Source organism: Colletotrichum truncatum (genome assembly GCF_014235925.2).
Source record: "Colletotrichum truncatum strain CMES1059 chromosome Unknown Contig_0001, whole genome shotgun sequence".
In the NCBI taxonomy this organism is placed as follows: domain Eukaryota; kingdom Fungi; phylum Ascomycota; class Sordariomycetes; order Glomerellales; family Glomerellaceae; genus Colletotrichum; species Colletotrichum truncatum.
The window spans coordinates 7,256,274-7,280,528 of NW_027222398.1; the positions used below are offsets into that span (position 1 = coordinate 7,256,274).

General features: G+C 52.9%; 9 protein-coding genes across 9 annotated transcripts; 3 read left to right on the top strand and 6 right to left on the bottom strand.

The window, feature by feature from the left end:
- Positions 1–68: 68 nt before the first annotated feature.
- On the bottom strand, positions 69–1,532 carry CTRU02_202022 (FAD dependent oxidoreductase; the record flags this gene model as incomplete). The annotated part of the gene is made up of 2 exons (XM_070203964.1): positions 69–1,301; positions 1,323–1,532. The coding sequence occupies 2 exons, from the start codon at positions 1,530–1,532 to the stop codon at positions 69–71; spliced, it is 1,443 nt and encodes a 480-aa protein (XP_070062546.1).
- A 507-nt stretch (positions 1,533–2,039) lies between these two features.
- On the bottom strand, positions 2,040–3,712 carry CTRU02_202023 (DNA-directed RNA polymerase iii; the record flags this gene model as incomplete). Its single annotated transcript, XM_036725383.1, has 2 exons — positions 2,040–3,211; positions 3,265–3,712. The coding sequence occupies 2 exons, from the start codon at positions 3,710–3,712 to the stop codon at positions 2,040–2,042; spliced, it is 1,620 nt and encodes a 539-aa protein (XP_036583061.1).
- A 640-nt stretch (positions 3,713–4,352) lies between these two features.
- CTRU02_202024 (urease accessory protein) lies at positions 4,353–5,342 on the bottom strand (the record flags this gene model as incomplete). The annotated part of the gene is made up of 1 exon (XM_036725384.1): positions 4,353–5,342. One exon carries the CDS (start codon positions 5,340–5,342, stop codon positions 4,353–4,355), a length of 990 nt encoding a protein of 329 aa, XP_036583062.1.
- Positions 5,343–6,399: 1,057 nt separating this feature from the next.
- Positions 6,400–9,986, top strand: CTRU02_202025 (mitotic cohesin complex; the record flags this gene model as incomplete). The annotated part of the gene is made up of 3 exons (XM_036725385.1): positions 6,400–6,790; positions 6,855–7,063; positions 7,125–9,986. 3 exons carry the CDS (start codon positions 6,400–6,402, stop codon positions 9,984–9,986), a joined length of 3,462 nt encoding a protein of 1,153 aa, XP_036583063.1.
- A 411-nt stretch (positions 9,987–10,397) lies between these two features.
- Positions 10,398–12,624, bottom strand: CTRU02_202026 (telomere-binding alpha subunit central domain-containing protein; the record flags this gene model as incomplete). Its single annotated transcript, XM_036725386.1, has 4 exons — positions 10,398–11,197; positions 11,251–12,226; positions 12,282–12,412; positions 12,471–12,624. The coding sequence occupies 4 exons, from the start codon at positions 12,622–12,624 to the stop codon at positions 10,398–10,400; spliced, it is 2,061 nt and encodes a 686-aa protein (XP_036583064.1).
- A 1,154-nt stretch (positions 12,625–13,778) lies between these two features.
- CTRU02_202027 (importin alpha subunit) lies at positions 13,779–15,768 on the top strand (the record flags this gene model as incomplete). Its single annotated transcript, XM_036725387.1, has 3 exons — positions 13,779–14,012; positions 14,289–14,798; positions 14,857–15,768. The coding sequence occupies 3 exons, from the start codon at positions 13,779–13,781 to the stop codon at positions 15,766–15,768; spliced, it is 1,656 nt and encodes a 551-aa protein (XP_036583065.1).
- A 1,202-nt stretch (positions 15,769–16,970) lies between these two features.
- On the top strand, positions 16,971–20,371 carry CTRU02_202028 (mediator of rna polymerase ii transcription subunit 5; the record flags this gene model as incomplete). The annotated part of the gene is made up of 6 exons (XM_036725388.1): positions 16,971–17,631; positions 17,687–17,946; positions 18,003–18,065; positions 18,115–18,627; positions 18,684–19,221; positions 19,272–20,371. The coding sequence occupies 6 exons, from the start codon at positions 16,971–16,973 to the stop codon at positions 20,369–20,371; spliced, it is 3,135 nt and encodes a 1,044-aa protein (XP_036583066.1).
- A 206-nt stretch (positions 20,372–20,577) lies between these two features.
- On the bottom strand, positions 20,578–21,613 carry CTRU02_202029 (aromatic ring-opening dioxygenase family protein; the record flags this gene model as incomplete). Its single annotated transcript, XM_070203965.1, has 2 exons — positions 20,578–21,402; positions 21,455–21,613. The coding sequence occupies 2 exons, from the start codon at positions 21,611–21,613 to the stop codon at positions 20,578–20,580; spliced, it is 984 nt and encodes a 327-aa protein (XP_070062547.1).
- Positions 21,614–22,342: 729 nt separating this feature from the next.
- CTRU02_202030 (putative aldehyde dehydrogenase) lies at positions 22,343–23,979 on the bottom strand (the record flags this gene model as incomplete). The annotated part of the gene is made up of 4 exons (XM_036725390.1): positions 22,343–22,805; positions 22,856–22,951; positions 23,005–23,522; positions 23,581–23,979. 4 exons carry the CDS (start codon positions 23,977–23,979, stop codon positions 22,343–22,345), a joined length of 1,476 nt encoding a protein of 491 aa, XP_036583068.1.
- Positions 23,980–24,255: the final 276 nt, after the last annotated feature.

Consider the following 24,255-nt stretch of genomic DNA (forward strand, 5'->3'; position numbering starts at 1 on the left):
CGCTCGGAGGAGGAGCGCTGCTAATGCAAACAAATGCCAATCAAAAAGAAAAGAAAAATTCAGAAAATTCAATAGGGATCCTGGCTATATGCCTTCTCCGCCTCTGCGTAAGCATCGTACCCGTACAGAAACTCCTGTATCTCTGGGCAAGTCCATCGAGAGGGGAACCCTGGCTGCGGCCCTTTACCGGGAGCAAGCGACGCAGTCATGATGTCGTCGCGGTGCTGCTGTGCGGGGCCATCGGGCATGTGAAAGTCGTCGCGCTGGCGGAAGGACTCCATGACGATGCGCTGGCCACGACCCATGCGGAGGCGCTGATACATGGCGGCGGCCGCGGGGAGCTGCGTACCCTTGGTCTCACGACCGGCGACCTTGCCCAAGAGATGGCCCAGGACGGCGCCGTCTTCGAGGGACGAGTTGGCGCCCTGCGCGAGATAGGGGAGCATCGGGTGACAGCAGTCGCCGGCCATGAAGAACTTGCCTGTCGGGCTCGCCCACTCCTCCAGCGGCTCGATCCAGCACAGCTTCCACTTGTGCACGCTCTCGACCTGGTCCAGTAGCTTGCGTAGGAGGGGGTCCCAGCCGGAGAAGAGCGACCGCATCTCCTCGACGTCGCCCTCGACCTTGGTCGAGCCCTCGGGGAGGTTGTCGGGGGACAAGAGACCGAGGTTGAGCATGCGGCCTTGCTTGACGGTATACGAGACCCCGTGGGACTCCGGGCCGATCCAGAAGTGCACCGTCTCGGACTTTATGAACTCCTCGAGCTCCTCCTTGTGCGGGCCCTTGAGCGAGTCGATGGGTATGGCGATGCGGAAGGCCAGGTCGCCCGTCAAGGCCGGTGGGCTGGGCCGGCCGAGGAACTGGCCGCGGGTGGAGCTCCACATGCCGTCCGCGCAAACCACCACGTCGCCGGACACGACTGTGTCTGCTGCTGGGGCGGAGGTGCTGCCCACGGATTCATCTTCCTGGACGGTGACTCGGGCGCGGTCGAAGTCGACGGAGAGGGCTCGCGACGAGAGGCGGATGCGGACGCCTAGAGCCTCGCAGCGGTCGACGAGGGCGCGCTGGAGTTCGACGCGGTGAAGCCCCCAGAAGGGATGGCCATAACGGGACTCGATTGTTTGCTGAAGCTCGGGTTCATGGGCGAGGAGGCGGGTGCCGTCGTAGCGGTGGACAGAGAGCGTCGAGGGGAGGGTGGCTAGAGGGGAGAGCGCCGCATCGAGGCCCCATGCCTTGAGAAGACGAGTTGCGTTGGGGGTCAGCTGTAGGCCGGCCTTGAATTTTTGATTTCCTCTTGTAAGCTTTGGGGAACGGAAAGGAGGGGGGGGGGGGGGGTTTGGCTCGGAGAAACAAAGTGCAGTGCGTAAACGTACCCCTACTTCTTGGAGTTCCTTGACAGCCTCGAGGATTGTCACGCTGTGTGAGGGATTGGCGATCTTGGTCGCGAGAGCCGTGGCGAGACCGGCGAGGCCGGCGCCTATGATTATGACGTGGAGGGGCTCCGAGGCATTGGGGTACGGTGCTTCGGTCATCTTGATGAGCTTTTTTGAGGGGATTCGCAACCGTCCTTACGTCGTGCTGTGGTAGGATAGCTTGGGGACTCTGCGAAAAGACAACGCCAAGGCCGTCCTAACCCTCGACGTCCTTCTCTCTCTTCTTACAAACACCACCGCGGTGACAAGAAATCATTTTGCTGACGAGAGCATGCAGGCAAAAGCGCGGTAGACGCGGCCAAAAGCCACGGAGAGTCTCGTGTGCGGAGTGTGGGGAAGACCGGCGGCACGCCGCCCGTCCCTCACGTTCGTCCCATTAGTTTTCCAGTCCGAACTAAAGTAGGGTATCTTTCTTTTTTGTTTTGTTTTTTTTCTCTTCTTCTTTGTCTATACGCTTCTCCTTGCAACCTAGCGTCAGTGCCAAAAAGCTTCTTTCTCCTTTTTTTCTTCCCCCGGCCTTTTCCCATTGCCGATCCGTGGGTGGGGGTTGCGGTCGTGCCAAACAACGGCCACCACGCAAATGTATAGTCTTTGCCTTCTAGTGCTTCACCCAGATTCTTCGGGTATGACAAGATCCTCGGGATCGACAACCCAATCTTCCTCATCGCCCCAGGTAGGCGCGAGGACGAATCTTCCCATAATCTTGCCCATGCCAATGCTGTCGCCACCAATGACTCCCTGCTTTGATTTCTCGTCCGATTCCTCCACAATCACTGCCGTCGTGAGGAAGTTCATGCCTGCTGCCGGACTGAGCTCAAGCGTGCGTCCACCCCAGTCCAATTCAACCTTGCCAGATTTCCGGACCTTGAGCTTACCCATCATACCGGCTTGAGAGACGAGCTGCGATATGTCGGTAAGATCGACGTCTCTGTCATCTTCCTCGATCTTGGGCTTTATGTTGTCCTCAGAGTTGGTAAGGTCAACGGATCCTCCAGCCGGCTGATCCAACATGACCAAATCATCGGGTTCGGGTTTGACTTTGGGTGCAACTGAAGGGTGCAAAGGTGGCAGTAGAGGAGGGAACTGGAAGAGGTACAGCCGCCCGTCCTTATCCTGCACAGCGCTGTTTTCGGGTGCCTTCGAATTCTCGTCGGAAACGGTACCCAGTTCGCTTAGGAGAAGTTGCATATCCTGTGTGATCATATCCACCTCAGGATCAGCCAATGCCTTCTTGACCTTCGGCTCCGGTGTGACCTTCTCCTCAGTCTCAGTGTCTGCTGGCTTCACAACGCTGAGATCGACCTCCATGGCCCCTGGCTCAGTGCCGGGCTCCGCCTTGACCTGCACGTCACCCTTGGGGGCTGCATGCCAGACTTTGGTCTCTTCTTCCACCTGAGGCACAGGGCCAGACCAAGTCCCGCCTTCGTCCACCCATAGACTTTCTTCTGTCTTGCCATCCTCTGCTGCCTCCAGCTCAGCGGTTGTTGCAATGACCTTCTTTTCTTCCTTCTTGTCAATGCGAGCGATGCCCATTGGCCAGATATTATCGGGTTTCGAGTTGATGAGGGCAGCCGTCGCTTCGTCGTCGGAATCTGGCTCACGGTCGACCAGGTGACCGGCAAGCCTGTCGGCGTTGATTCTGGCCTCGCGACGGTGACCGGAAGCTTCGCCGAAGGCACCCTTTTCGCTCTTGGCTCGACCGCCTCCACCAAAGAATCCACCGCCAGAGCCTGAGCCGCCGCCACCTCCTCCCCAACCACCAGAAGATCTTGAGCCTCCTAGGTGAACATTAGTACTGGGACGTAAGCGCTAAGCCAATTGCAGTGCTTACCCTCAAAGTGTATTTGCGAGAAAGGTCCGCTAGCAACAGCAGCTCGCGACATCATTCCGCCTCTACCCATCGCATCGCCACGAGCTCTTCGACTGCGACCTCGGGAACGAGCCTGGGCTCGTGCTTCAGCCTTTGCCCTCGCATTATCCTTCTCCAGCTCCTGCCGAGCAAGAACATCTCGCGATGCCTCATCTCTGCGAACCGCCCTGGGGCGAAATCTGCCAACTGAAGTGCCTCGCGTGGGCTTGGGCGTTGCTGAATCGGATCTAGTTGGCGCGCCAGCTGCCGAAGCAGTTCCAAGCGCTGAAGACGGTCTAGAAATCGGGGTTCCTGAGGGGGTTTCACCGCTGGGTGTTGCGCTGGTGGCTGCTCCTCGTCCTCTGCCTCTCGTCGCCCCTCGTCCTCTCGCCCTACCGGCGCCTCGAGCCGGAGGAGTTCCCTCAGGCATTGTAACTAAGTGTCGATGCGAGAGAGTATGACCAGAACAGAGAATGGGAAAAAATTTTTTGTGGCCAAGATTCGCACTCAATCGACCAAGTGCGTCGCGGTGCTGGAGAATAGTTGCTGGATTTTACGAGTAAAGTCTGCGAAGAGAGTCATAGACGCCGGCCTCGAAAAGAGAAAAAGATGGTTGATTGATTACCTTAGCGTGGTGGGGGGACTACAGAACCGTGCTAGGTACCATGTATCTTTCACGGCGCCCCCCTGCGCGCATAAAGTGGAGTTGAACACCCCGCGTCGCCGCTCAGTGTTGCGCAGTCGAATCTCCAAATGCCAAATGGGAGAAAGTGAGGGGTGCAGAAGCTCGGATGGCTGCGACGTAGTTGTGCTGCCTGAGCCGCTCTTCACTTTACAAGGCCACGACTTTATTTGCCGGAAAAGCCATGGTGTATAGCCATTGACCTATAATTTGCGCTTGCTTTCCAGCAGCGATGCGACTGAAATCAGCCGTTGCCATCCGCCGCTTTTAGCTCTTTTCAAGAAGGGGGGTGTAGAGAGTTGCGAAACATGATTTACATACAGCCACGGTCTTTGGCTACTTAAGATGAGTCCTCGACGTCTTTCCTATACATTCTCATTTTATGATTTCACTTTACACATAACAATGCTTGCTCGCCAAAAATACTCGAGATGCTGCCTTCCCGGGCGAGCATGCTGCTAATCCATAGCCGCCCAGCTTCGACGGTGCTCGCTCCAAATTTCACAATCACACAGCCCCTTACCCTCGCTGCTGACCATAAGATACCTTGTCTTGTCTCCATTTCAATGCGCTTCAGTCGCCATAACTCCATCTCGGATAGGTTGCTTTCCTCCTTCGCTCGCGCTTCTGCTGATCTGAAATCCCTCGCACCTAGTCGGGGCAGAGCCGCAAATTCGTCGAGGAAGAAGTTGCCTACCGTCTGCATTTGAGGGCCACGCAATATTAGAGTACCAAATAGCCCATTCCCGTGCATAGAGTCCCGTAAAGATCTGCCTGCCAGGTCTTGACTATCCCTATCCAAGATCACCGTGTCTCTGACAAGTAGACGGTTCTTACTCCCTGCCGTGTCTACCGATGACCAAACCTCGTTTCGCCCTGTCCACCTAATGAAACTCCAGTCCTCACCGCGAGCCGTTCTGCCTTGCGTCACCCAGTCCAAGAGGCATAAGGAGGCAGTAGGCGCTGCTGTAAAAACTTGAGTTTGTTCGTATACGCTTCCATCAAACGGCTGCACGGGGTCCGGCAAAAGACAGAGACCTGCGCCCTCGCCAATGTGGACTTCAAGCTTCTGGCGCGTGACTACGTCGGGAGACGGGGACTTAAAAATCTTGGTGTGGCCCTGAGTGACGATGCCGAGTTTTGCCCCGGGAAGGACGCTGATAGACAGGCTCACACTATCGCCACCGACGAGCCCGCCCCCGTAAGACAGGAGAAAGACCAAGACGCATTTCTGGTCGGCTGCCGGAGATGGGGATATGAGTTTCAGCGGGTACTGATATGACATGGTCTGGAGGCCCGAAAGGCCGTTTGGTAAGAGCTGGGCAACAATCTGGCCCTCTCCAGCAGCAGATGATGACTTGGGAAATGGCGACTCCATTGTCAATTAAGTGTAGGGGCGGCCTCTATTGTTCGTAAAGTGCTGGATGCCGTCTTATTGGCCGACTTCGGTTGCTGTGAGAGCATCAGCGGGCTGTCGTGATCATAGTAAATAGAACTAGTAGAACAGACGTATTAGTTGCTGTAATTCTCAGTCGCGCTCACACGCGCGAACTTGAGCTGCTTTGACAAAACGAGGAAGAGAAAAAGAACAGAAAAATAAGAAGAAGAAGAAGAAGAAGCTCACTTGAGTGTATAGCGACGCTGAGTTTAGACTACCTGTAGGCTTTAGCGGCATTAAAGCAAAACTGCGGAGTACGTACTGTGTGAGCTGTCGCAGTCTCCCGGACATACCCCTGCCAAAGCTGCCAGCCAACTGTGACTTTGCAGTTGCAAAAGCATAGCGAAACCGATGAGTACTCGGGTATAACCCACGCCAATTGTGCTCCCCTTCAACCCTTATGCTCATTGTGTGAATGAGATTAGGGAGATGAGATTCACTTGCTGCACGCCGAAGTCAATAAAAGATGGTTGTGAAAGTGGTATTACGGGTTGCGCGAGGTGGTTTCCATACCATCCCTACAAGTTGGCTTGAACAAACTTCTCCGTCTTGTCATGCCCTGCCAGCCACAAGCACGTTACTCAATGTATGTTACAGGGTTGCTAAATATGACAAAGTCATTGATTATAAGCGTAGCTGCCAGTACGTAGCAGGATATGTCTAATTTGCATCGTTGAGAGCAAGGGGAGGAGGTAGAAGCCGGTACGTACTTTATCATCTATCAACTCTTCCCACGCCAGGGGCTGAACAGTGCTCGCCTACCAATCAGCATTATGCACACACAGTGCCGCCGCAGCACCTCGATCCACTATCCTCCCACCGTGAATTCGGGAAGTTCATTGCCTAAACATCTTCGACATACACGCACAGTCTAAACGCGACATTTCCCCTTGTATGCGCCAGCTCCCTGAACTTTCGCTCATCGGCGCGAAATAATTGTCGCAACCGCTGCGATCTTTCACACGTTCCAGCAATTTGTTCAGACCTGCGCGACAACATGGAAAGCGCCACAGCCTCCCCCGAGCCCGAGTCCTCGTCGCGTCGCCGATCCGGACGCGTCGTGCGAGCTCCCGAAAAGTTCAGCCCAGAGCCTGCTAATGCACCGAAGCGCAAGAGAGGGCCCGAACCCGACGAGGACGACGAGGAGAATGACGATGACGAGCCCTCCTCCGATGATACGATGAGCGATGGCGACAGCGCCGACGAGCGCCCCCGCGCCCGGCCCAAGAGACGATCTGCCGCGCAAGGGAACCGTGTAAAGAAGCCCGCCACCAAGAAACCCAAGACCAACGGAGTAGCATCATCTGGTCATTCCGCAAGTTTACCATCACGGCCGAAGAAAACTGTGCGAATTGCCGCTGTTGAGAGGCAAGGGGAGGGCCTATATGGTATGCCACCACCCTGGAATGTTGCTCTCCATCCCCGTCACCTGACATTGACGCGCGTCTGTAGCCGAAGTTTTTGGTTCTGGTCTGCCCTCAGAACACGTTGCCGACAAATGGCAAGAGAGATACCAGGCCAACGATGCCCTTGCTGTCGTCGAGCTCGTCAACCTCGTGTTGCAATGCTCTGGTTGCGATCTCGCAATTACCGAGGACGATGTTCGCGATCCTGACAATTGTCAGGCTCGGCTTACAGAGCTTCAGGATTTGTTTCAAGAGGCAAGTCATCATCATTGTCGTCCAGCTTATCCCCGGTAGACCGAATGCTGACGCCACGTAGGAGCAAGTCACAGAGTACCCGCTCATCTCGAGGGCGAAGAACACGAAGGCCTTTCGCGATCTTCTTACCGGATTCTTCAAATCTGTTGTGCGCAGCGTTCACGACACAGATGTTCTCTATAACGACCCGACATTGATGGAAAACCTCGTACGCTGGATCGCATCCATGTCAACGTCGTCGCTCCGCCCCTTCCGCCACACTGCGACGACCGTGATCCTCTCCCTTGTATATGGGTTGATTGACGTTGCAACAACGCTTGACAGCCGAATTACGGCCATTGAACAGCAAATTGCGCAGGCCAAGAGGGGTAAGAACAAGGCAAAGCTGGCGGAAATGCAGCATAGCCTAGACGAGGCCAACAACAATAGAGAACTGTGCGGCCACCACATCAAGGACTTCTTCGACACAACCTTTATCCACAGGTACCGGGATATCGACCCGCGTATTCGGACAGAATGCGTTGAAGCCCTTGGCTCATGGATTCTGGGTCTTCCCACTGTCTTCATGCAGCCAGAATATCTTCGTTACCTTGGCTGGATGCTCTCCGACACAGTAGCTTCAACACGGCAAGAAGTTCTGAGGCAACTAGCCCGTATTTTCAGGCGCGGTATCCAGCAACTTGGCCACTTTATTGATCGATTCCGCCCTCGACTTATCGAGATTGCCACCAAGGATGCCGAAGTTTCTGTGCGTGTCGCAGCCGTCTCTGTCATTAATGTGCTCCGGGATGCCGGAATGCTGGAAGCGGAGGAGGTCGACTCTATCGGCAAGTTGATTTTTGATAGCGATATCAGAATCCGGAAAGCGGTCGTCAACTTTTTTGTTTCCTGTGTAGAGGACCTCATCAACACTAGGATGGAAGAACTTGGGGGTCAAGACGCGTTGGATGAACTTTTTGGCGAAATCGAGGAGGATGACTACGAATCGCCTCGTAGCGCATGGGTCAACATCAAGTGCCTCGCAGAAAATCTCGCGGCGTTTGACGAGCAGATTGAGGGGGAGCAGCAAGATGCGAACCCCCAAGGTCTTGCCGTGGCCGCCGACGTTTTGCAGGCGAGCGTCCCAGATACGAGGATATCGCTAGCTTCCCAGGCATTGTTTGAGAAAGTATCTTTCGTCAAGGACTGGGAAGCTCTGTCTGGCTATCTTCTCTACGACCATACCGTCAGCTCCAAGTCTAGGTCGAGATCTAGCACCACCACGACCGAAATGGCCTTCAAGAAAGCCGTTGCCCCTGTAGGTGCGGAGGAGGCCATATTGCTAGAGGTTCTGGCCTCTGCCGTGAAGATGTCTCTGCTTCAATCCGCAGAGGCCGAGAAGGCCAGAAAGAGAGGCGGCCGCTCCGAAGTAGCCGAGGCGCAGGAAGACACGGCCCTAGATTTGGCGACAGCCATCCCTCAACTGCTCAACAAATTTGGAGCCGATCCTGCAACCGCAACAATTGTCCTCAGAATGGAGCATTTTCTGGATCTTGAAATCTTTCAGACATTGCGGCAAGATTCGACGAAATATGAAAAGCTGCTGGACGAGATTAGTACGCAATTCAACAGGCATGATGATAAGAGAGTCATCGCTGAGGCCGCTGCTGCTCTGCTCCACTCCCGTCAATACGAGGAGCTGGAAGAGCTCACCGACGGAAAGCTAGCAGTCTTGTGGGAGAACGTTATCACCACCCTGCGGGGCTTCGACAAGACTTGCGAGCTTTCAATTCGTGGTAACCTTGAAGAGGAACATCTCGCGGCACTTTCGACCGTTCTGATGAAGATCAGTGAGCTTGCTCGCATCTCGGACCCTGTCGAGATTCTGGAGGCTGAAGGCCGGGCGGCCGACTCTATGTCATCATCTATCGAAATCTTGATTAACATCGCCAACCGAGGAACGTTTGACGACCCCAACGAGGAGCTCGACGACCTAGAGGATGAGGTCGCATCATTCGCGATCAAAGCCACTCAGTTCTACTTCATGTGGAAGGTGAAGAGTTTGGAGAAGCTCATCCGAAGCGGAGCGGAAGTCCCCAGTTCTGTCGTGGATCAGTTATCCACCCTGCGCAAACAATACGATGTCAACCTGATCAAGACACTATCATCGCGAGCTGTCATTGACGATACCCGCCTCTTTGCAGCTGGTGCTCTCTGCGATGTCCATGTCCTCTTCGGAACTTTGCGTAACGTCGTTGAACCGACTCGCGGCAGTGCAACTTACAGAAAGATGGCAAGTCTCATGCGCGAACTGGAGCCAAAACTTTTGCCAGAACTCATCTCTATATATGATGGCATTGAGCGTAGCTATGCCAAGAGAACCAAGAGGACGCTGAACGAGCCAGCTGAGGATGAAGAGCCTATGGACGATGAGGACTCTGACGATGAGGAAGATGAGGACGAAGGTCTCAGTTACGAAGAGCGCCTCGCCCTCGAGCTCAAATCAGAAAAGGCACTATGTGAGCTGGCCGCCAAGTACGTTTTGGCCATTGTGCAGAAGGTCCTGGACCAGTCTGGTCCTCACGCCGGAAAGCTGCGCAAGCGGCTCCTCCGTAATCAGACTAGACTCGGGAAGAACTTCAGCGAGGTTGTTGCGTTCCTTGACGAGAACAAGATTCGGGAACACCTGCACGGCAAAAAGCAGGTTCAGAGGGCGAAGACTCCCTCGACTAAGCCAGCAGCCAAGAAATACACGCGAAGTGAGGAGATTGTTGTTGACGACGAAGAGGAAGAGGATGCGCTGGAGGAGCCTGAGCCGGAGCCGGAAGAGGGCTCTAGAGAAGACTTGCGCCGGCGTGAACTTTTGGAGGAAGAAGAAGAAGAGGAGCCAGAGGAGGCTCCCGCCAATAATGATGCCGACGACGACGATATTTTGGGCGACTAGCCGAACTATTTTTTTTTCCCCCTTCCCATTTGAACTGCAATTTGTTTCTTTGCTCAGTTGGTATGCGATTTCTGGGGTTCCCCTTTCACCTCCTCACGCATGTTGTCGATGCGGACGTTGCGTAGGGGCTCTCACGGCGTTGGAGGTGCCTTCAAGTTGCGTCCGCAAGGAGGTGATGATGTTGGAAAGGGTGAGGGAGGGTGAATACAGGCGCCTGCCAAGGTGGCTCACTTATTGACTTAGCGGCGTTAGAAGGATGAAAAGACAATTGGCTCATTGAGTGGCTAATATGATATGATTTCATTGCGAACGAATATCCATTCCCCCCCTCACTTGCCCTTTACGCCACGCTTCCCACATGCTGTTATACACTTTATTTGTGTCTCCATGATTCAATATCGCTCAGGTTCTCTATGCGCCACGTATTTTGGTTCCGAAAAGCCCAAAGACTCGCTGCCACCGTTTGCCATCGCCTGCATCAGCCCTTTCAGGATCTGACTCGTTAACCCGAACGCCGTACTGGCGTATACAGCAGGTAAAGGGCCGGTTCGAAATCGTCATCTCACGCACATCCTCGTCAGCCGACTTACCAGCCACCTCGTTATCTGAGCTGTCTAAGGATGGCCGGTCACTGAGGGCCTTTCGCCTGTCGTCTTTCTTGCGTTTGTTGCTTGTAAGCTTTTTGGACTTCTTCTCTTCGAGGTCGCCCCAAAGGATGAACATCTTCTCGCGTAGTCTGGACAGTTCCTCAGGTTCGCGTTGGAGGTCACAGGCATCGAGACCTGTGAGAAGCTGGGCGTCCTGGTTGTCCACCAAGACCCAGAAAGTATTGTGCTTTTCGCCGGTGGCTTGTTTAGTTGTGTTCATGGGCGGTGTCGCATCCTGAAGGCGCAAGGCGAAGCGCCATTCCCAGGTGCGCTCGTCAACAAGCCTGTCTACAGTGCTCTGGTCGTCTCGGTCATCGTCCTCCGAATCAAAATCGGAATAGTCAGTCAGAGCCACATAGTCGGATTCCGTCTTCTTCAGAGGGCAGGCAAAGTCTTGCAGACTCGGCGGGTGGAAGTCAATTACTCGTACGTTGGCACGGTACTGGCTGCATGTGAAGGGAAGCTTGAAGGCTAGAGGACCACCTTCGATTGTGGTCTCGAAAGTTGGTGGCTCAAGAATATCGTATATATTGTGAGTGGGCCTTTCCTGATTCTCACAAGCCACTAGAACACAGTTAGTCGCGTTGGGTTACATTGGCGATCCTATATTGGCTTACCTTGGGGATTGATATCAAGGGGGGGCTCTGCAAGTGCCTCATTCTTTTCTGCCTTTTCAATCACTTGCGCCCTTTGAAGTGCTCGTTTCTGCTTTGCGTTCAGACGCCTTTCTCCAGGCTGGTCCGTAGCCGCACGCTTCTTGCTTGTAGTACTCGTTGCTGACCTGATCTCCTTAATCTGATTACGTTTTTCCTTCTCGTAATCGCGTTTTCTTCTGATGGCGTTCTTTAGAAAGGGGTGAATATTCTCAGGGTCTTCCCTTGGGTCCAACACATCGACGTAGATCTTGTGGCCGAAGCCTCTGACGTCTTCGCGGAGATAGCCTTCTAGATTGGAGGCATTGGATCCATATTTTATCTGGACATTGAGTAGACGGACCCAGGACCCGAGTTTAACTGTGCTTCTGATCACACTTGCGTGCGGTTCATAACAGGTTATCTGCAGGGTTTTCTTGCCAAAGGGGCCTGTCCATTCCGACGAAGTGTCGACATCGCGAGTCTTGCCAAGGGTATAGCCATATGGATCTCCGTCCCGGCCAGTCTGCTCTTGTTGTCCATTCCATGTGTAGTGATAGAAGCCACTGTTTTCCGTGTAGTCTGAGACATATAGCCTCATTTTATCACCAAAATCAAATGGTTCTTGAACAACGTTCGCAATAAGGTCATGAAAAGTGCCATCCTTTACTTCTTTGAGCTCACAGAGCTTGTTCTTGACATTCAACGAGCGTATTGCTTGAATTTCAAAGTCTTCCACGCTCGGAATGCAGTCTTTGTCAATGGTATGATATAACCATGATACGTATTCCTCGACAACAGGAATTGGCTCAGTAGCCTTGTAACTCATACCCTTAGGGGCCAAGGTGACAGGACGGGATGCCGATTGGGGAGGCTGAGGTATCTTGGCAGCAGGATAGACATGAAGAGTGGTGCCCCAGTGTGTCGTCAAAGACAGTGGATCGCTTTGATACCTCTGAACCTATACCTGATGTCAGTCAATTGTGTCACAGCCAGATTTATGTGTTTTTGTGCACATTAGCCTTGTGAACGACCACAACATCTCCTGCACCAACATTGGGCATCTCATCTTTTGGGCGGAAAATGTTCAATTCAACATCAGTTCCCAGGATGGATGGGTCATAGAGGCGGAGCATGCACTTCCAATCTGCTGTTCTGTTAGAATCTAAAGTGGCACCGGCTTGCTCCAGGAATAAGACACAAACCCTCTCTCTTTGTAGAAATGGGAGGACGAAAGTCTTTGACGAGACCTATAACACTGACGATAGTTTTGATCTTGACTACATTTTCTGTAATGTCTTTGAGCGGTATAAAGCCTTTGGGGAGATCCAAGGACTTGTCAGTACTCGTCTCAGTCATTATATGTGTAGTAGTAGCAGGTTGTTCAGGAAAGTGATGACTGGTGCATAATGAGAAGAAGGAGGTTGTAGTGACACAAGAACCCGTTGATGTTGCAGAAAATATCAAAATCAGGTTTTTCTTTGAAGGTAACGGGCAGCCTGTATAGGTGGCAGGAGTTTGCTTTCGTTGCTTGGGATTGTCTGTAACTTTGACGCGTGCCAGAAGTTCTTAGGGAGCTGTGAGACGCGTTGGATTACCCCACCAAATTGAATGTCATGTTGCGGGAGCATGCGCTTGCTCTGTGCCTTCCTGCTGCTGTTACTATTGCCTTGTTAGCCCGTGCGAGTGCACCCGAACATTGAACTTAGGTACCTTGTCTGACTGCTGTCACTGCTGAGACGGCGGGAGGAACCTAAGGCACTGCAAGTATGGACTTGTAGCGAGACTTCCAAACTAAAGTAAGTTAATCTCCCCTCTATCCTGATGCGAAGTCAAGTACCTGTTTAGCAGCACATGACATAATCCCCTGAGAAGCTCTGGTACAAGAGCAGGCCGTCTGCAATTGTGGGGCAACAATCTCTTACGAAAGTACACATCTCACTATCTGTCCAATCAAAACACCTTCCCCTGACTCAGCTAAGGAAAGCACCTGGAAGCCTACCACTGCTGGGTCTTTCCTCCCGTCACTGCTGAATCGGCCCCTCTCCAATAGGACCAGAAAAAAAAAAAGTTCGCTTGCGGCCACTCCTTGAGTACTGGGTACATATCGAGAGTCTGGAGCAGACTGCAAGCTGCATGTCAAATGTACGTACACAGCCTTAGCGGGCTTGTCTGGATCTGGTAGGGCCCTGCACTTTTCCATTTCTTCGACCCGCTCTCTCGCTTCAATCTCCCCGACTTTCCTTCATCTTCCCCCATCATCATAAATTTCACACCCCTCCATCTGCATCAACTTTTCTTTCCGTGATCTGACATCGAGCTCGGGATTCTCAGTGCTTGCCCGCGCAACACTCCCTTCTTTCGCTGCGCAGGAATACCAAGAAGACTTCTCTCGATAGGGTCGAACTTCACGGACACCTTTCCACACCAGTCAACCACTATTTCTTCCCCTCCTCCTGACGGACCGCCAAAACACTACATACCACGAACCAACGTCCATCAGAACAACAACCATGGCTGACCGCTACATCCCCGAGCATCGCCGAACCAATTTCAAGGCAAAGAGCACCTTCAAGCCTGAGGAGCTTCGCCGCCGCAGAGAGGAGCAACAGGTTGAGATTCGCAAGGCAAAGCGAGAGGAGAACCTGGCCAAGCGACGAGGCATTGGCACTGGCGAGAACAGACCCGGTGCTTCCCTTGGAGCTGCTCCCGATAGCGATGATGATACCGCCCCTACTGAGTCCCAAGTGAGTTTTGCTTCTTATTTCGTTAATGTTCGCGAACACATCGTCGCCTCTTTGTTTGCACCCCGCCAATACTGCAACACCCTTCGTCTTATTTCCCCCTCTGTTGCCAGGGCGCCTGCACCTTTGCCCCACTTCACTTTTGCGCGAGTCGGTCCGGACCTGTTCCACACGGTTCAAGCCCCGCGCCAGCAGCATCGCGACTGTCGAACCTTTTGTTCTTCTTCCCTACTCCCGTCATATTGTTACTGTTGAGAAAGAGATGCTGACTATGAAAAGCTTAATGAGGACCTCCCCCAGATGGTTCAAGGTGTCTTCTCCGACCAAATCGACCTTCAGATCCAAGCAACCACAAAGTTCCGAAAGTTGCTTTCCAAGGAACGCAACCCGCCCATCGAGGAGGTCATCAAGACTGGTGTCGTTAGCCGCTTCGTCGAGTTTTTGCGATCCCCCCATACCCTTGTCCAATTTGAGGCTGCCTGGGCCCTGACCAACATTGCCTCTGGCTCTGCCACGCAAACCCAGGTTGTCATTGAAGCTGGCGCCGTTCCCATTTTCGTTGAGCTCCTGGCCAGCCCCGAACCTGATGTGCGGGAACAGGCTGTGTGGGCTCTAGGCAACATTGCCGGCGACAGCCCTCACTGCCGTGATTATGTGCTTAGCTGTGGCGCCTTGAAGCCTCTCTTGGCCCTTCTCGGCGACAGCAGGAAGCTCAGCATGCTGCGCAACGCTACCTGGACCCTCAGCAACTTCTGCCGAGGCAAGACCCCCCAGCCTGACTGGAATACGGTGCGTTTGTTCTTATTGGCTACTTGTCATTGTGTGTCTCTAATAACATGTTCTGCAGATTGCTCCCGCTCTCCCCGTCCTTTCCAAGCTTGTCTACTCGCTTGATGATGAGGTGCTTATCGATGCTTGCTGGGCCATCTCATACCTCTCAGATGGGTCCAACGATAAGATCCAGGCCGTTATCGAGGCAGGCATCCCTCGTCGCCTTGTCGAACTGTTGATGCACGCTTCTACGTCTGTCCAAACGCCCGCTCTTCGTTCTGTTGGTAACATCGTTACTGGAGACGATGTTCAGACCCAGGTCATCATCAACTGTGGTGCCCTGCCGTGCCTTCTTTCGCTTCTTAGCTCCAACAAGGATGGCATCCGCAAGGAGGCATGCTGGACCATTTCCAACATTACGGCCGGCAACTCGGCCCAAATCCAGTCGGTCATTGATGCCAACATCATCCCCCCCCTCATTCATCTTCTGTCCAACGGTGATTTGAAGACTCGCAAAGAAGCGTGCTGGGCTATCAGCAACGCGACATCGGGTGGACTGCAAAAGCCGGAACAGATCCGCTACCTCGTCGCACAGGGCTGCATTAAGCCTCTGTGTGATCTCCTGGCCTGCCCCGACAACAAGATTATCCAGGTCGCTTTGGATGGACTGGAAAACATCCTGAAGGTCGGCGACCTAGACAAGCAAGCTGCGGGAGAGGGTCCCGACTCTATCAACCGCTACGCTCTGTTCATTGAGGAGTGTGGTGGCATGGAGAAGATTCACGAGTGCCAGACCAACGCCAACGAGGAGATCTACATGAAGGCTTACAACATCATTGAGAAGTACTTCTCCGATGAGGAGGAGAACGCGGACGAGGGCATGGCCCAGGGCACCGGCCCCAACGGAACCTTTGGTTTCGGTGCTAACGCCGCTCCTCAGCAAGGTGGCTTCAGCTTTGCTAACGGCGGCGACTCCATGGACATGTAAAAAAATTGAGATTTTCAGCTCGACCCAATGTGCTTTTCGCTGTAGCGGGGATTTGCACTTGGTTCAACCTAAATCAGCACCCCATATCCCCCCCAACCCACAACACCATCTGCCACTCCCCTTTCTGTCAGCGGTGCCTTACGTTTGGTTGCCTGCACTGACAGCTACACAACTCCCCCCCCACACATACACACAACACACCTGCAATCGGCGTTCTCTAATATGGCTTGATGGAAATGATTGGAAGACATTCCCGATTGGGAGATGACGGGCCCTTTGGTAGCTTAAAAGCTCCAGCCTGAGAGAGGAAGATGAAGAGAAGAACGCGGAAATGGGCCGAAGGACAAGGCTCAGCAGACACGGGTGACAGATCTGGTAGCTCGACAGCTCCAGGCCAGGGTCTGGCTGACCTACTACGCCACATGTGGCCATTGAGGCGGACTTGTACACCATACATAGGGTTGGCCACTGCGCTCGTCGCTACAACCCCAATTTAACGACTGTACAAGGGGCGAGTTGAACGGTGCTAGTGCACCTCACTCGGGAGAAGGAAGTTAGGCTACACAACTTGCTGCCAGAGCCAAGTGGTGTCTGGTATTATAGCACTCGTAGCTACCGTTCCGCATATGTGGAATCAATGTCAAGTCATTGAACACTAGATGCGATTATGTGCTTGTCAATCATGGATTGTGATGTCTTGAGATGAACGAATGCCGCTTTAGGGTTTGAATATATGTAGGCCAGTCTCCGTATCTTCAGTAAGCCAAAATTGGCAAGTGTATGAACGGGACGTGATGACCGTTTGATTCAGCGAACTCAAGCCTCTCTGGACCCGTGCGTTGCTGACAATCCAAGCGCCATGACGACCAGGTTGGGGTCCCTAGCCACAGCACCTAAAAGGCCCTAAGGCACACTATGAATTCGCATGCAGGGGACTAAGCCCCTCCACTGAAGCGCCGCCCTAGGTAAACCCGACCTCAGGATCTGGAAATGCAAGTCGATCCAGGTCTTTAATGTTTGCGCTCAGCCTTTCCACATCGTCCAGTGTTGCTAGGCAGCTTCATTTTCGCCCACGACCCTTCGCGTTCGAATTCCGAGAGCATGCTTGCTCACAAAACTGAGGCGACGCCAACTAGCAGCACTTGATGCGCCTGGTAGCTTGAGCGACAGCTGCAGGACCGTCTTATCCGCGCAGTGGCATCATGGATGGTCGCGTAGTTCGAGGTGTCCAGCGCGCCGCTTTGGAGCAGTGGACAGAATTCATAGCCAAAAGCCTCGCCAATCGTTTAGACCCCGACAAGTTCGAAGCATACGTGCCGTTTCTCCAAGCCAAGCACCCACTGCCTCCCTCCGCTGTCACCGATCTCTTTCTGCGACCCCAGCCTCACAACCACGAGAGCCTCGATCCTCGAGTCCCGCGCTACCTTCAAGTCCTTTCCCACCTAAATTACATCGACACACCATCCATACTCAAAGCTCTTTACAAGTATTCTACGTCTCGTGCGCATTCTCGGGACGCTTCGCAGCCTGCCAATGGCGAGGACTCGCGGCCTCAGGCCCCACGATGGGCGAGCTCATACGCAGCAGAGGAAGTCATGTTCTACAGACTCACCAAGTCAGTAGCCCAAGGTATGGCGATACCAAACACAGAAACCGGTCTAGACGTTGCAAATATAATGGCGAAGTGGATTGCACTTTTCACCGACGCCGCGACAGCCTTCACAGTCGACGTCATGGGTCAACTTCAAAACAGTCAAGCGAGGGAAGAGATGGAGTCTGCACGCGCTGCTTTTGTGGCCTTACTACTTGGTGTATGCGAGAACCAAGTTGTTCTCAAGGCTTTGAGCAAAACAGAAGCAAGGAGTAAGTACACATTAGACATCCAAGTCGTAGGAATCTCAAACTGACTTGCACAAAGCCACCAGGAAGGCCCTATCTGAAAGCCTTGCCAATTTCGTACCTACAATAATGCAAAACGCTGGCCCAATTGCGACTCGTCTGGATATGTTCCGTACCAGTACTCTGGCAGGTTTCGAGCCCGTTGACAATCAAAATAATACATCAAATGCCGAGATAGAAGACCTTTTTGACTCATCAGTCGCGCTCGAGAACTATGTTATCTCCGAACTCCCCATAGTCAACTCCAGAGCTGGCCTCTACATATACTTGAATGCGGCGGTAGGTTCACTTGGATGTAGTGATAGAGAGGGAAATGCTGATGAAGCCGCTTGTAGCTCGTCGGAAGACCGTTGGTCGATGACCTCGCTATCTTCAACTATTTGAACAACAGATACCAGGTAAGGTTTCTGACGCTGAGTTTTCAATTACGCTTGCTTATGTCTCTAGGGTGATGTCCAAACAACGACCATTGATCTCATTCTGGCCTCGTTCGACGTACTGGCCAATGCCGTGTCGCGTAACGAAGGCAACCCGGCTGCCCACCTGCTGCGCTCGTTTCTCATGAACAAGATGCCTCTCTTGATCGAAAACCTAAGCAAGCACATGTACCCCCCTCTGACGGCAGAGTTTTGCATTACTGAAGCACTCAGTCGCGTGGATACGAATACGTTCCCCACCCTTTCATCCATGTTTGATGAATCCAGGAGCAACAACCCTTTCACAGACTCTGTGCGAGAGGAGTTCTGTTGGGCATGCTGTTTGCATGGCCTAGTTCGAGAGAGCAGTATTGAATCTTTGCTGGGGGAAACCCCCTACCAGTCCCTTCCAGCCGGTGGCAGGTATATCAAGGACAACTTAGTTGCCGATTGCCTTGCAGATCCCGAAAGAATGCAGGCTCTCATCGGCGAGCTAGACGGCAAGGACGGAAACGCTGGCGCAGTCTGCCAGGCTTTGACCGAGGTAGGCCTCCGGATATTACACGTAGCTAAGAAAGTGCACGCCTCTGATTATTGTAGGTTTTAGGACAGCTTTGCAGGAATAAGGAGACAATGTCCCTGAAGCTTCTGTGCAGCCAACTGGCACAGAAACCGCTCTCCCTAGATGTCATGCTTCTATTTGAGAAGCCCGCGACCATTCTTCATCCGCTCTGCGACCTTCTCGACAACTGGAAGTATGATGAGGACCAGGGCGAGTACCAGCCTGTGTATGAGGAGTTTGGATCTATACTTCTTCTAGTGATGGCTTTTGCATATCGCTACAACCTATCCATGTCAGATCTCGGTATCACATCTCCAGGCTCATTCGTCTCGAGGTTACTGAGCCAGGGTCACCAAAGCCGGACACTTGACGAGTTGTCAGACCAAGAAAAAGGCCATCTGGACGGCTGGATCCATGGGCTCTTCGACTCCGAGGCCGGAGGCCTTGGCGATGAGCTTATGTCGTCCTGCCCTCCCCAGGACTTCTACCTATTGGTGTCCACCCTATTTCAGAACATCGTGCTAGCGTTTGGCACAGGGAACCTATCTGAGGATGGCTTAAAAGGGGGTGTTGAATGTAAGCTTGATGGTGCATTTCCCTTTGCGGTCCTGCTAACTCGGACACAGACCTCGTCGACACCTTCCTTCTCCCCTCTCTTGTCGTTGCTATCACATATCTTTCCAACTCTTTACTTATTGAGCGTTCCGATTGCCAAAAGGCCATTGTCCGAGTTTTGCAGTCTGTTCTTGTCCCGACTGCAATTTCAAACGAAGCCTCGGCCATGCTCTCCTCAGTCATGAACATAGTTTCGAAGCCACTCGAGCACTCGTTAAGAACGTATCAAAGATCAGACCCGAAAAGTCAAGAAGTTGAACCTCTCCTGAAGGCGATTAAAGACAGCATTCCTCTGTCTCGAAGGACAGGCGCAGCCGATCATGTCGAACTAGATGCCTGGTCTAACCCGCAGCAACAACACCAACAACATCCACAACAAGGCGGATTTGTCAATGCACTTAGGCAAACGTTGCAGAGTCTAGTCCAATGGAGCATACATCCGAACATGGACATGCTGCCTCCTGCGTACACGCACCGTCAGATACTGGTTGGTCTGAATACGCTTGGCGCAAAACGGCTCTTACAGCTTATATACGACGACATTAGGCAGCAAACAGAGAGCGGAAGTGGCAGCATAGTCTATGACGTGGCTACGGCTCTGGTTTGTGCGCCTGATGGGAATAACACTCCATCCACCATTGCGCTCAACTTCCTTGACAATACGGGCAATGTGCCCGCCCCCGTTCAAAGGAAGCTGACGATGCGAGAAGTGTTGAAGTCGGATGCGGAAAATTGTAAACGCCTGCAAAAAACAGACATGACCCTGGCCGAAATTGTCGTGAGGCTGCACCGCAAGGTGGAGTCGCAGATGGCGGTCTCTCAGGCCGAGGCCATACAAGCAGACACCATGCTGCAGAACGACCTTGGCCTGGGTCTTGACGCGGGAACAGGCTCCCTCGGCGATGCCATGGCGGCTGCAGCTGCGAATGTAGTTTCGGGAGACGGCATGTCTGTGGACAATGTCAGCCTGGACTTGGGCATGGGAGGCGACATGGGTCTGGGCGGGCCTTCTAACAGTGCGGGGGGTTCACTAGATCTAGGAGATAATGATCTCTTCAGTGGTCTCGACACTGGCGACGACTTCCAGTGGGATAATATGGACTTGTCATAGGCGGCTCAGGGTCTCAAACTCTGAATAGACAGTCCCATGTGTACCTTTATATAGTTCTGCGGTCTCAGGCGACGGGAGAAGGAAGAAAAGAAAGACATGCAGCCATTGCCGTCACGGAGTACTAGTAAGCATGTAGTTACAATTTAAACTGATACCAATCCAAGGAAACTCCTGCTTAATTCTGCCACCCATCTTGTTATGCTGTGTTACTTTGCATCTGCCCAGCTCCCAAGTGTAAATTGCGAGTTACACATGTTGGTCAATTCCCAATCTTCAGCGCCCATCTCGGCTCTCATCTTCTCATCACCCTTAGCACCGCACAAACCCCCAACAAACATCGTGGCCATGAAATGATCATCTGTGGCGTGCGCATCGCGGTATTTAGGGTGCTTCATGAGGCTTGTCACCTTGCGCCTCAGCATTGGTCCACCACATGGCTTCTTGCCGCGGATGGGGCGGCCGTAGGTGGCTTTATCAGTAGGAACGTCTTCCTCATAAGCTGTACAAAAGGTGTCGATAACCTCCTGGCGAAAATCGAGGGCCCAATATTCCGGAGGGGTAAGCTGGGCAAAGTTGTCACGAAAGCGGAGCATGGGGCCCCAGTTGTTTCGATAGAGGTTATGAACAGAGCCCCCCGAACCGATGAAGAGTGTCTTGTGCCTGGCCATGCGAAGCGGGCGGAGAGCGGCGCCAACGGCAACATGGAAATGAGGGTCATAAAAGTCATTCATGGAGATCAGAGTCGTGGGCGGGCATCCTTTAGGGAACATGCGGATCAGGATCAGGTACGTGTCGTGGATCCAGTCGAAGGTCGGGTCGGTTTTTGAACTGATGCCGGCTGCGTTGAGGTGAGCTTGGATGGTGGGGATGTAGTCAAGATCCGGGTTCAACTTGTAAGGTTGGTACTTTTCCGGGTTCACATAAGCTACCGGAGACTTCCCAGGCTTTGGGTTCGCAGAAATGAGGACCTCCCCAGGGGCATTTGTCGCCCAGTGTGCGCCCTTTGATGTTGTCAGTCGATAGCTCGAAGAAGACAATACGGGGGGGCTTTGGGGTCCCAGGAGAGAAGAAAAACGTGCTTACCATCATGATAATGTGCTCGATTCCCTGAGCAAGAGCCTCGTCGCCACATTTTTTCCAGTAAGTGGCAGAGTTGCTTTCCTCGCCAAGCATCATTGTTGAGCCATGAGAGAAAAGATGGACCGGTGTCATGAGGCCCTCTTCTTTATTCCCTACTGCCATAGTGATGATCTGTTGCCTCAGAACAGCTGTTGTGTCGAGTATGTAGTGTGATGAGCTAGCTGGCTCCGTTCAATCGAGCAAAATTGCCTGGTAAATCAATACTTTTGCCTTTAAAGTACTGTGACACCCGTACTAGCAGTCGTTCAAGACTGTTGTCTTCTGCCAAAACTGATGCAATGTATGCTAAGAGGCAGTTCTGGTGAGTGATAACACTGCCGTCGCTCAATGCCATGGCTCATGCGGCCCCATCGGCGAACGGGATGTTGTTGCGAAGCGACGATCCCTGCGAGCCCGGAACACTCGAGAGGTACCGACTTGGCGGGCTGGTGTGCATCTTCTCACATCTGGGGAACATGTAAGACGAGGAGGGGTTCGCCTGGGGAATATGGGGCCGGTGGGGCCGCTATGAGATAGCTATGTGCCGCCACTTCCCGAACCGAGACCGAGCCGGCACGCAAACTCAACAATCCAGGAACTCCAGCTCCGTGGCATTGTGGCGTAGCGTAACCTGGACCACTCGAATCATACGGTTTCATCCGCGTGTTCCAGACAACTCAATCCAGCAGCTATGTAATATCCCTTGACATTGTAAGTCATCTATACCGAGCGAGTCACAAGCGTTTCACAAGCTAAAATTGCATTATAATGGCATGCCAGATAGCATCGATGCGATAAGATGTGATTTGCACGTAGATAAAATATTGTACAGACTCTCGACAAAGAAGTAAACTAGCGCCTGAGCTTCAGCACGTAATCCACCGCTCGCCGACCACCGATCCATGTTCCATACGCTAGAGTTGGCAACACAACACTCATGATAAGGCTGGCGCCGAGCACGAATCCCTGCTCGAAGAATCCCAACCTACTATTTCCAGGTTGATTCGTCGGCTTCAATGGTGCAACAGCCAACGTTCGCATCCCCTGAGCAGTGATACCACTTGAGCCGGAAAGGAGTTGCTCAACTTTTGCAAGTGACCCGGAAGTCTTTTCGATGATCTGCGGTCTGGATACTGAGAACATTGCCTTGCTATAACGGAATTCCAAAACCGGATCGTGTGAGGTGGGGGCTGCCGGGCCGAGAAGCAGGCTTGATGGGATTTGATTGACATAGGAGACATGTGAAGAGATGTGTTGGGAGAGGTATTTCGCCGCATCAGGGCTAGCAAAGAGATAACTGGCTAAGAGAGGTTGTCTGCAAACTATGAGTTACATTTCATGGACACGATGAATTACTTCACTTACTCAAATTCGTGCGTATAAATCGAGTCTACCAAGCCCGAAGAAATCGCGATGGGCAGGAAGCGCCCGCTGATTTTCATATTGAGTAGTGAGGAATCCCTGCAGCTGTTAGCTTCTCGAGATGTTTTCTGCAGAGAGGAGGAAAGTTTTACTTGTCCTTGATATCGATTAACTTGAAGTCGCGCGAGCCGAAGCTGGATATCAACCGTTTCTCCTCAGCCTCCTGCACGGCCCTCCTCGTCTGCTCGTTTTGGTTGTCACTTGACCGTCGAACGGTCGTCTCACGCGCAAAAGCGAGAGTGGCATGCTTCGAGCAAGCCTCAAAGAACTCCTTCTTCACGTACTCGTTGACGAGAACCAAGTCCGGCGCATACGGCGATTGTCCGCCAAAACCGAACCGAGCTGCTGTGATGGCCTGTGCCGCAGCCTCCACGTCGGCAGTGCGATCAACAATGGCCACAGCACGTGTGGTATTGGCGGACACAAGATGATTTACTCGGTTTGCACTGGGCGCAGTTCCTGTCTGATCCACAAGGATTGCTGCGTCAAGAAGAGATTGGTCTGCGATCTTCTTGGTGACGCAGAAGGCATTTTGATCCAAGGCTCGGGTGAAGATGCTGCGGAGAACAGAATCGAGCTGTAGCAGGGTGTCCTCGAGCTGGAAAATTTGATTGTCAGCGCGTTCCCAGTAGGAATGAATTATAGAGAAAATCGAAGGCATGACAAACCTCAAGGGCAACAACACACCCGGCAGCCAAGGCCGCCGCAAGTGGGTTCAGGATGGAGAACAATCGAGTGTATGTTGTCGGCCTGATTATCACCAGCCCAGCCCCAGCTCGCCTGCCCGCATTGTCTTTTCCTTGCGCCACAAAATACTCGGCCTCAAGTTCCGTACTAAAGTCCAAAGATTCATAAAAGTGACGAACAGCCTCCATTGCCAGGTAATACTCGGCTTCTATCTCCGCCTGTGAAGCTCCGGTATCCTTCTCCTGCGCAGCGCATAGCGTTCCGGACTCCTTCCGCATTTCTTCATGGAGACTGCGAAGGTTATCCTGACGGAAACGAATACCATCGGACCGCCCGTCAACAAGCGTCACGAGAAGTTTCTCAACGGCCGAGTCCATCATGTCAGTCTCTTTGGTCTGTTGCCGGCAAGTTGGGAAGAAGGACAAGAGGTGAAGGTGACAGCGTCTGAAGTATAGGAACGAGTGGTTTGCTTGGGATGAGGTGAGATGCTATACGACTTACATTAAAGTTGCAAACTTCAACCTGATATTGGGGCTTGATGAACCGGCAGCTCAAACAGCCATCTAGGACGGTGGTCTGGGCTGCCTGTCCGGGTGTCAGGAGGGGGCGGAAAGTGGGGGAACAGAGGCGTCTGTCGATCACACTACACTATAGCT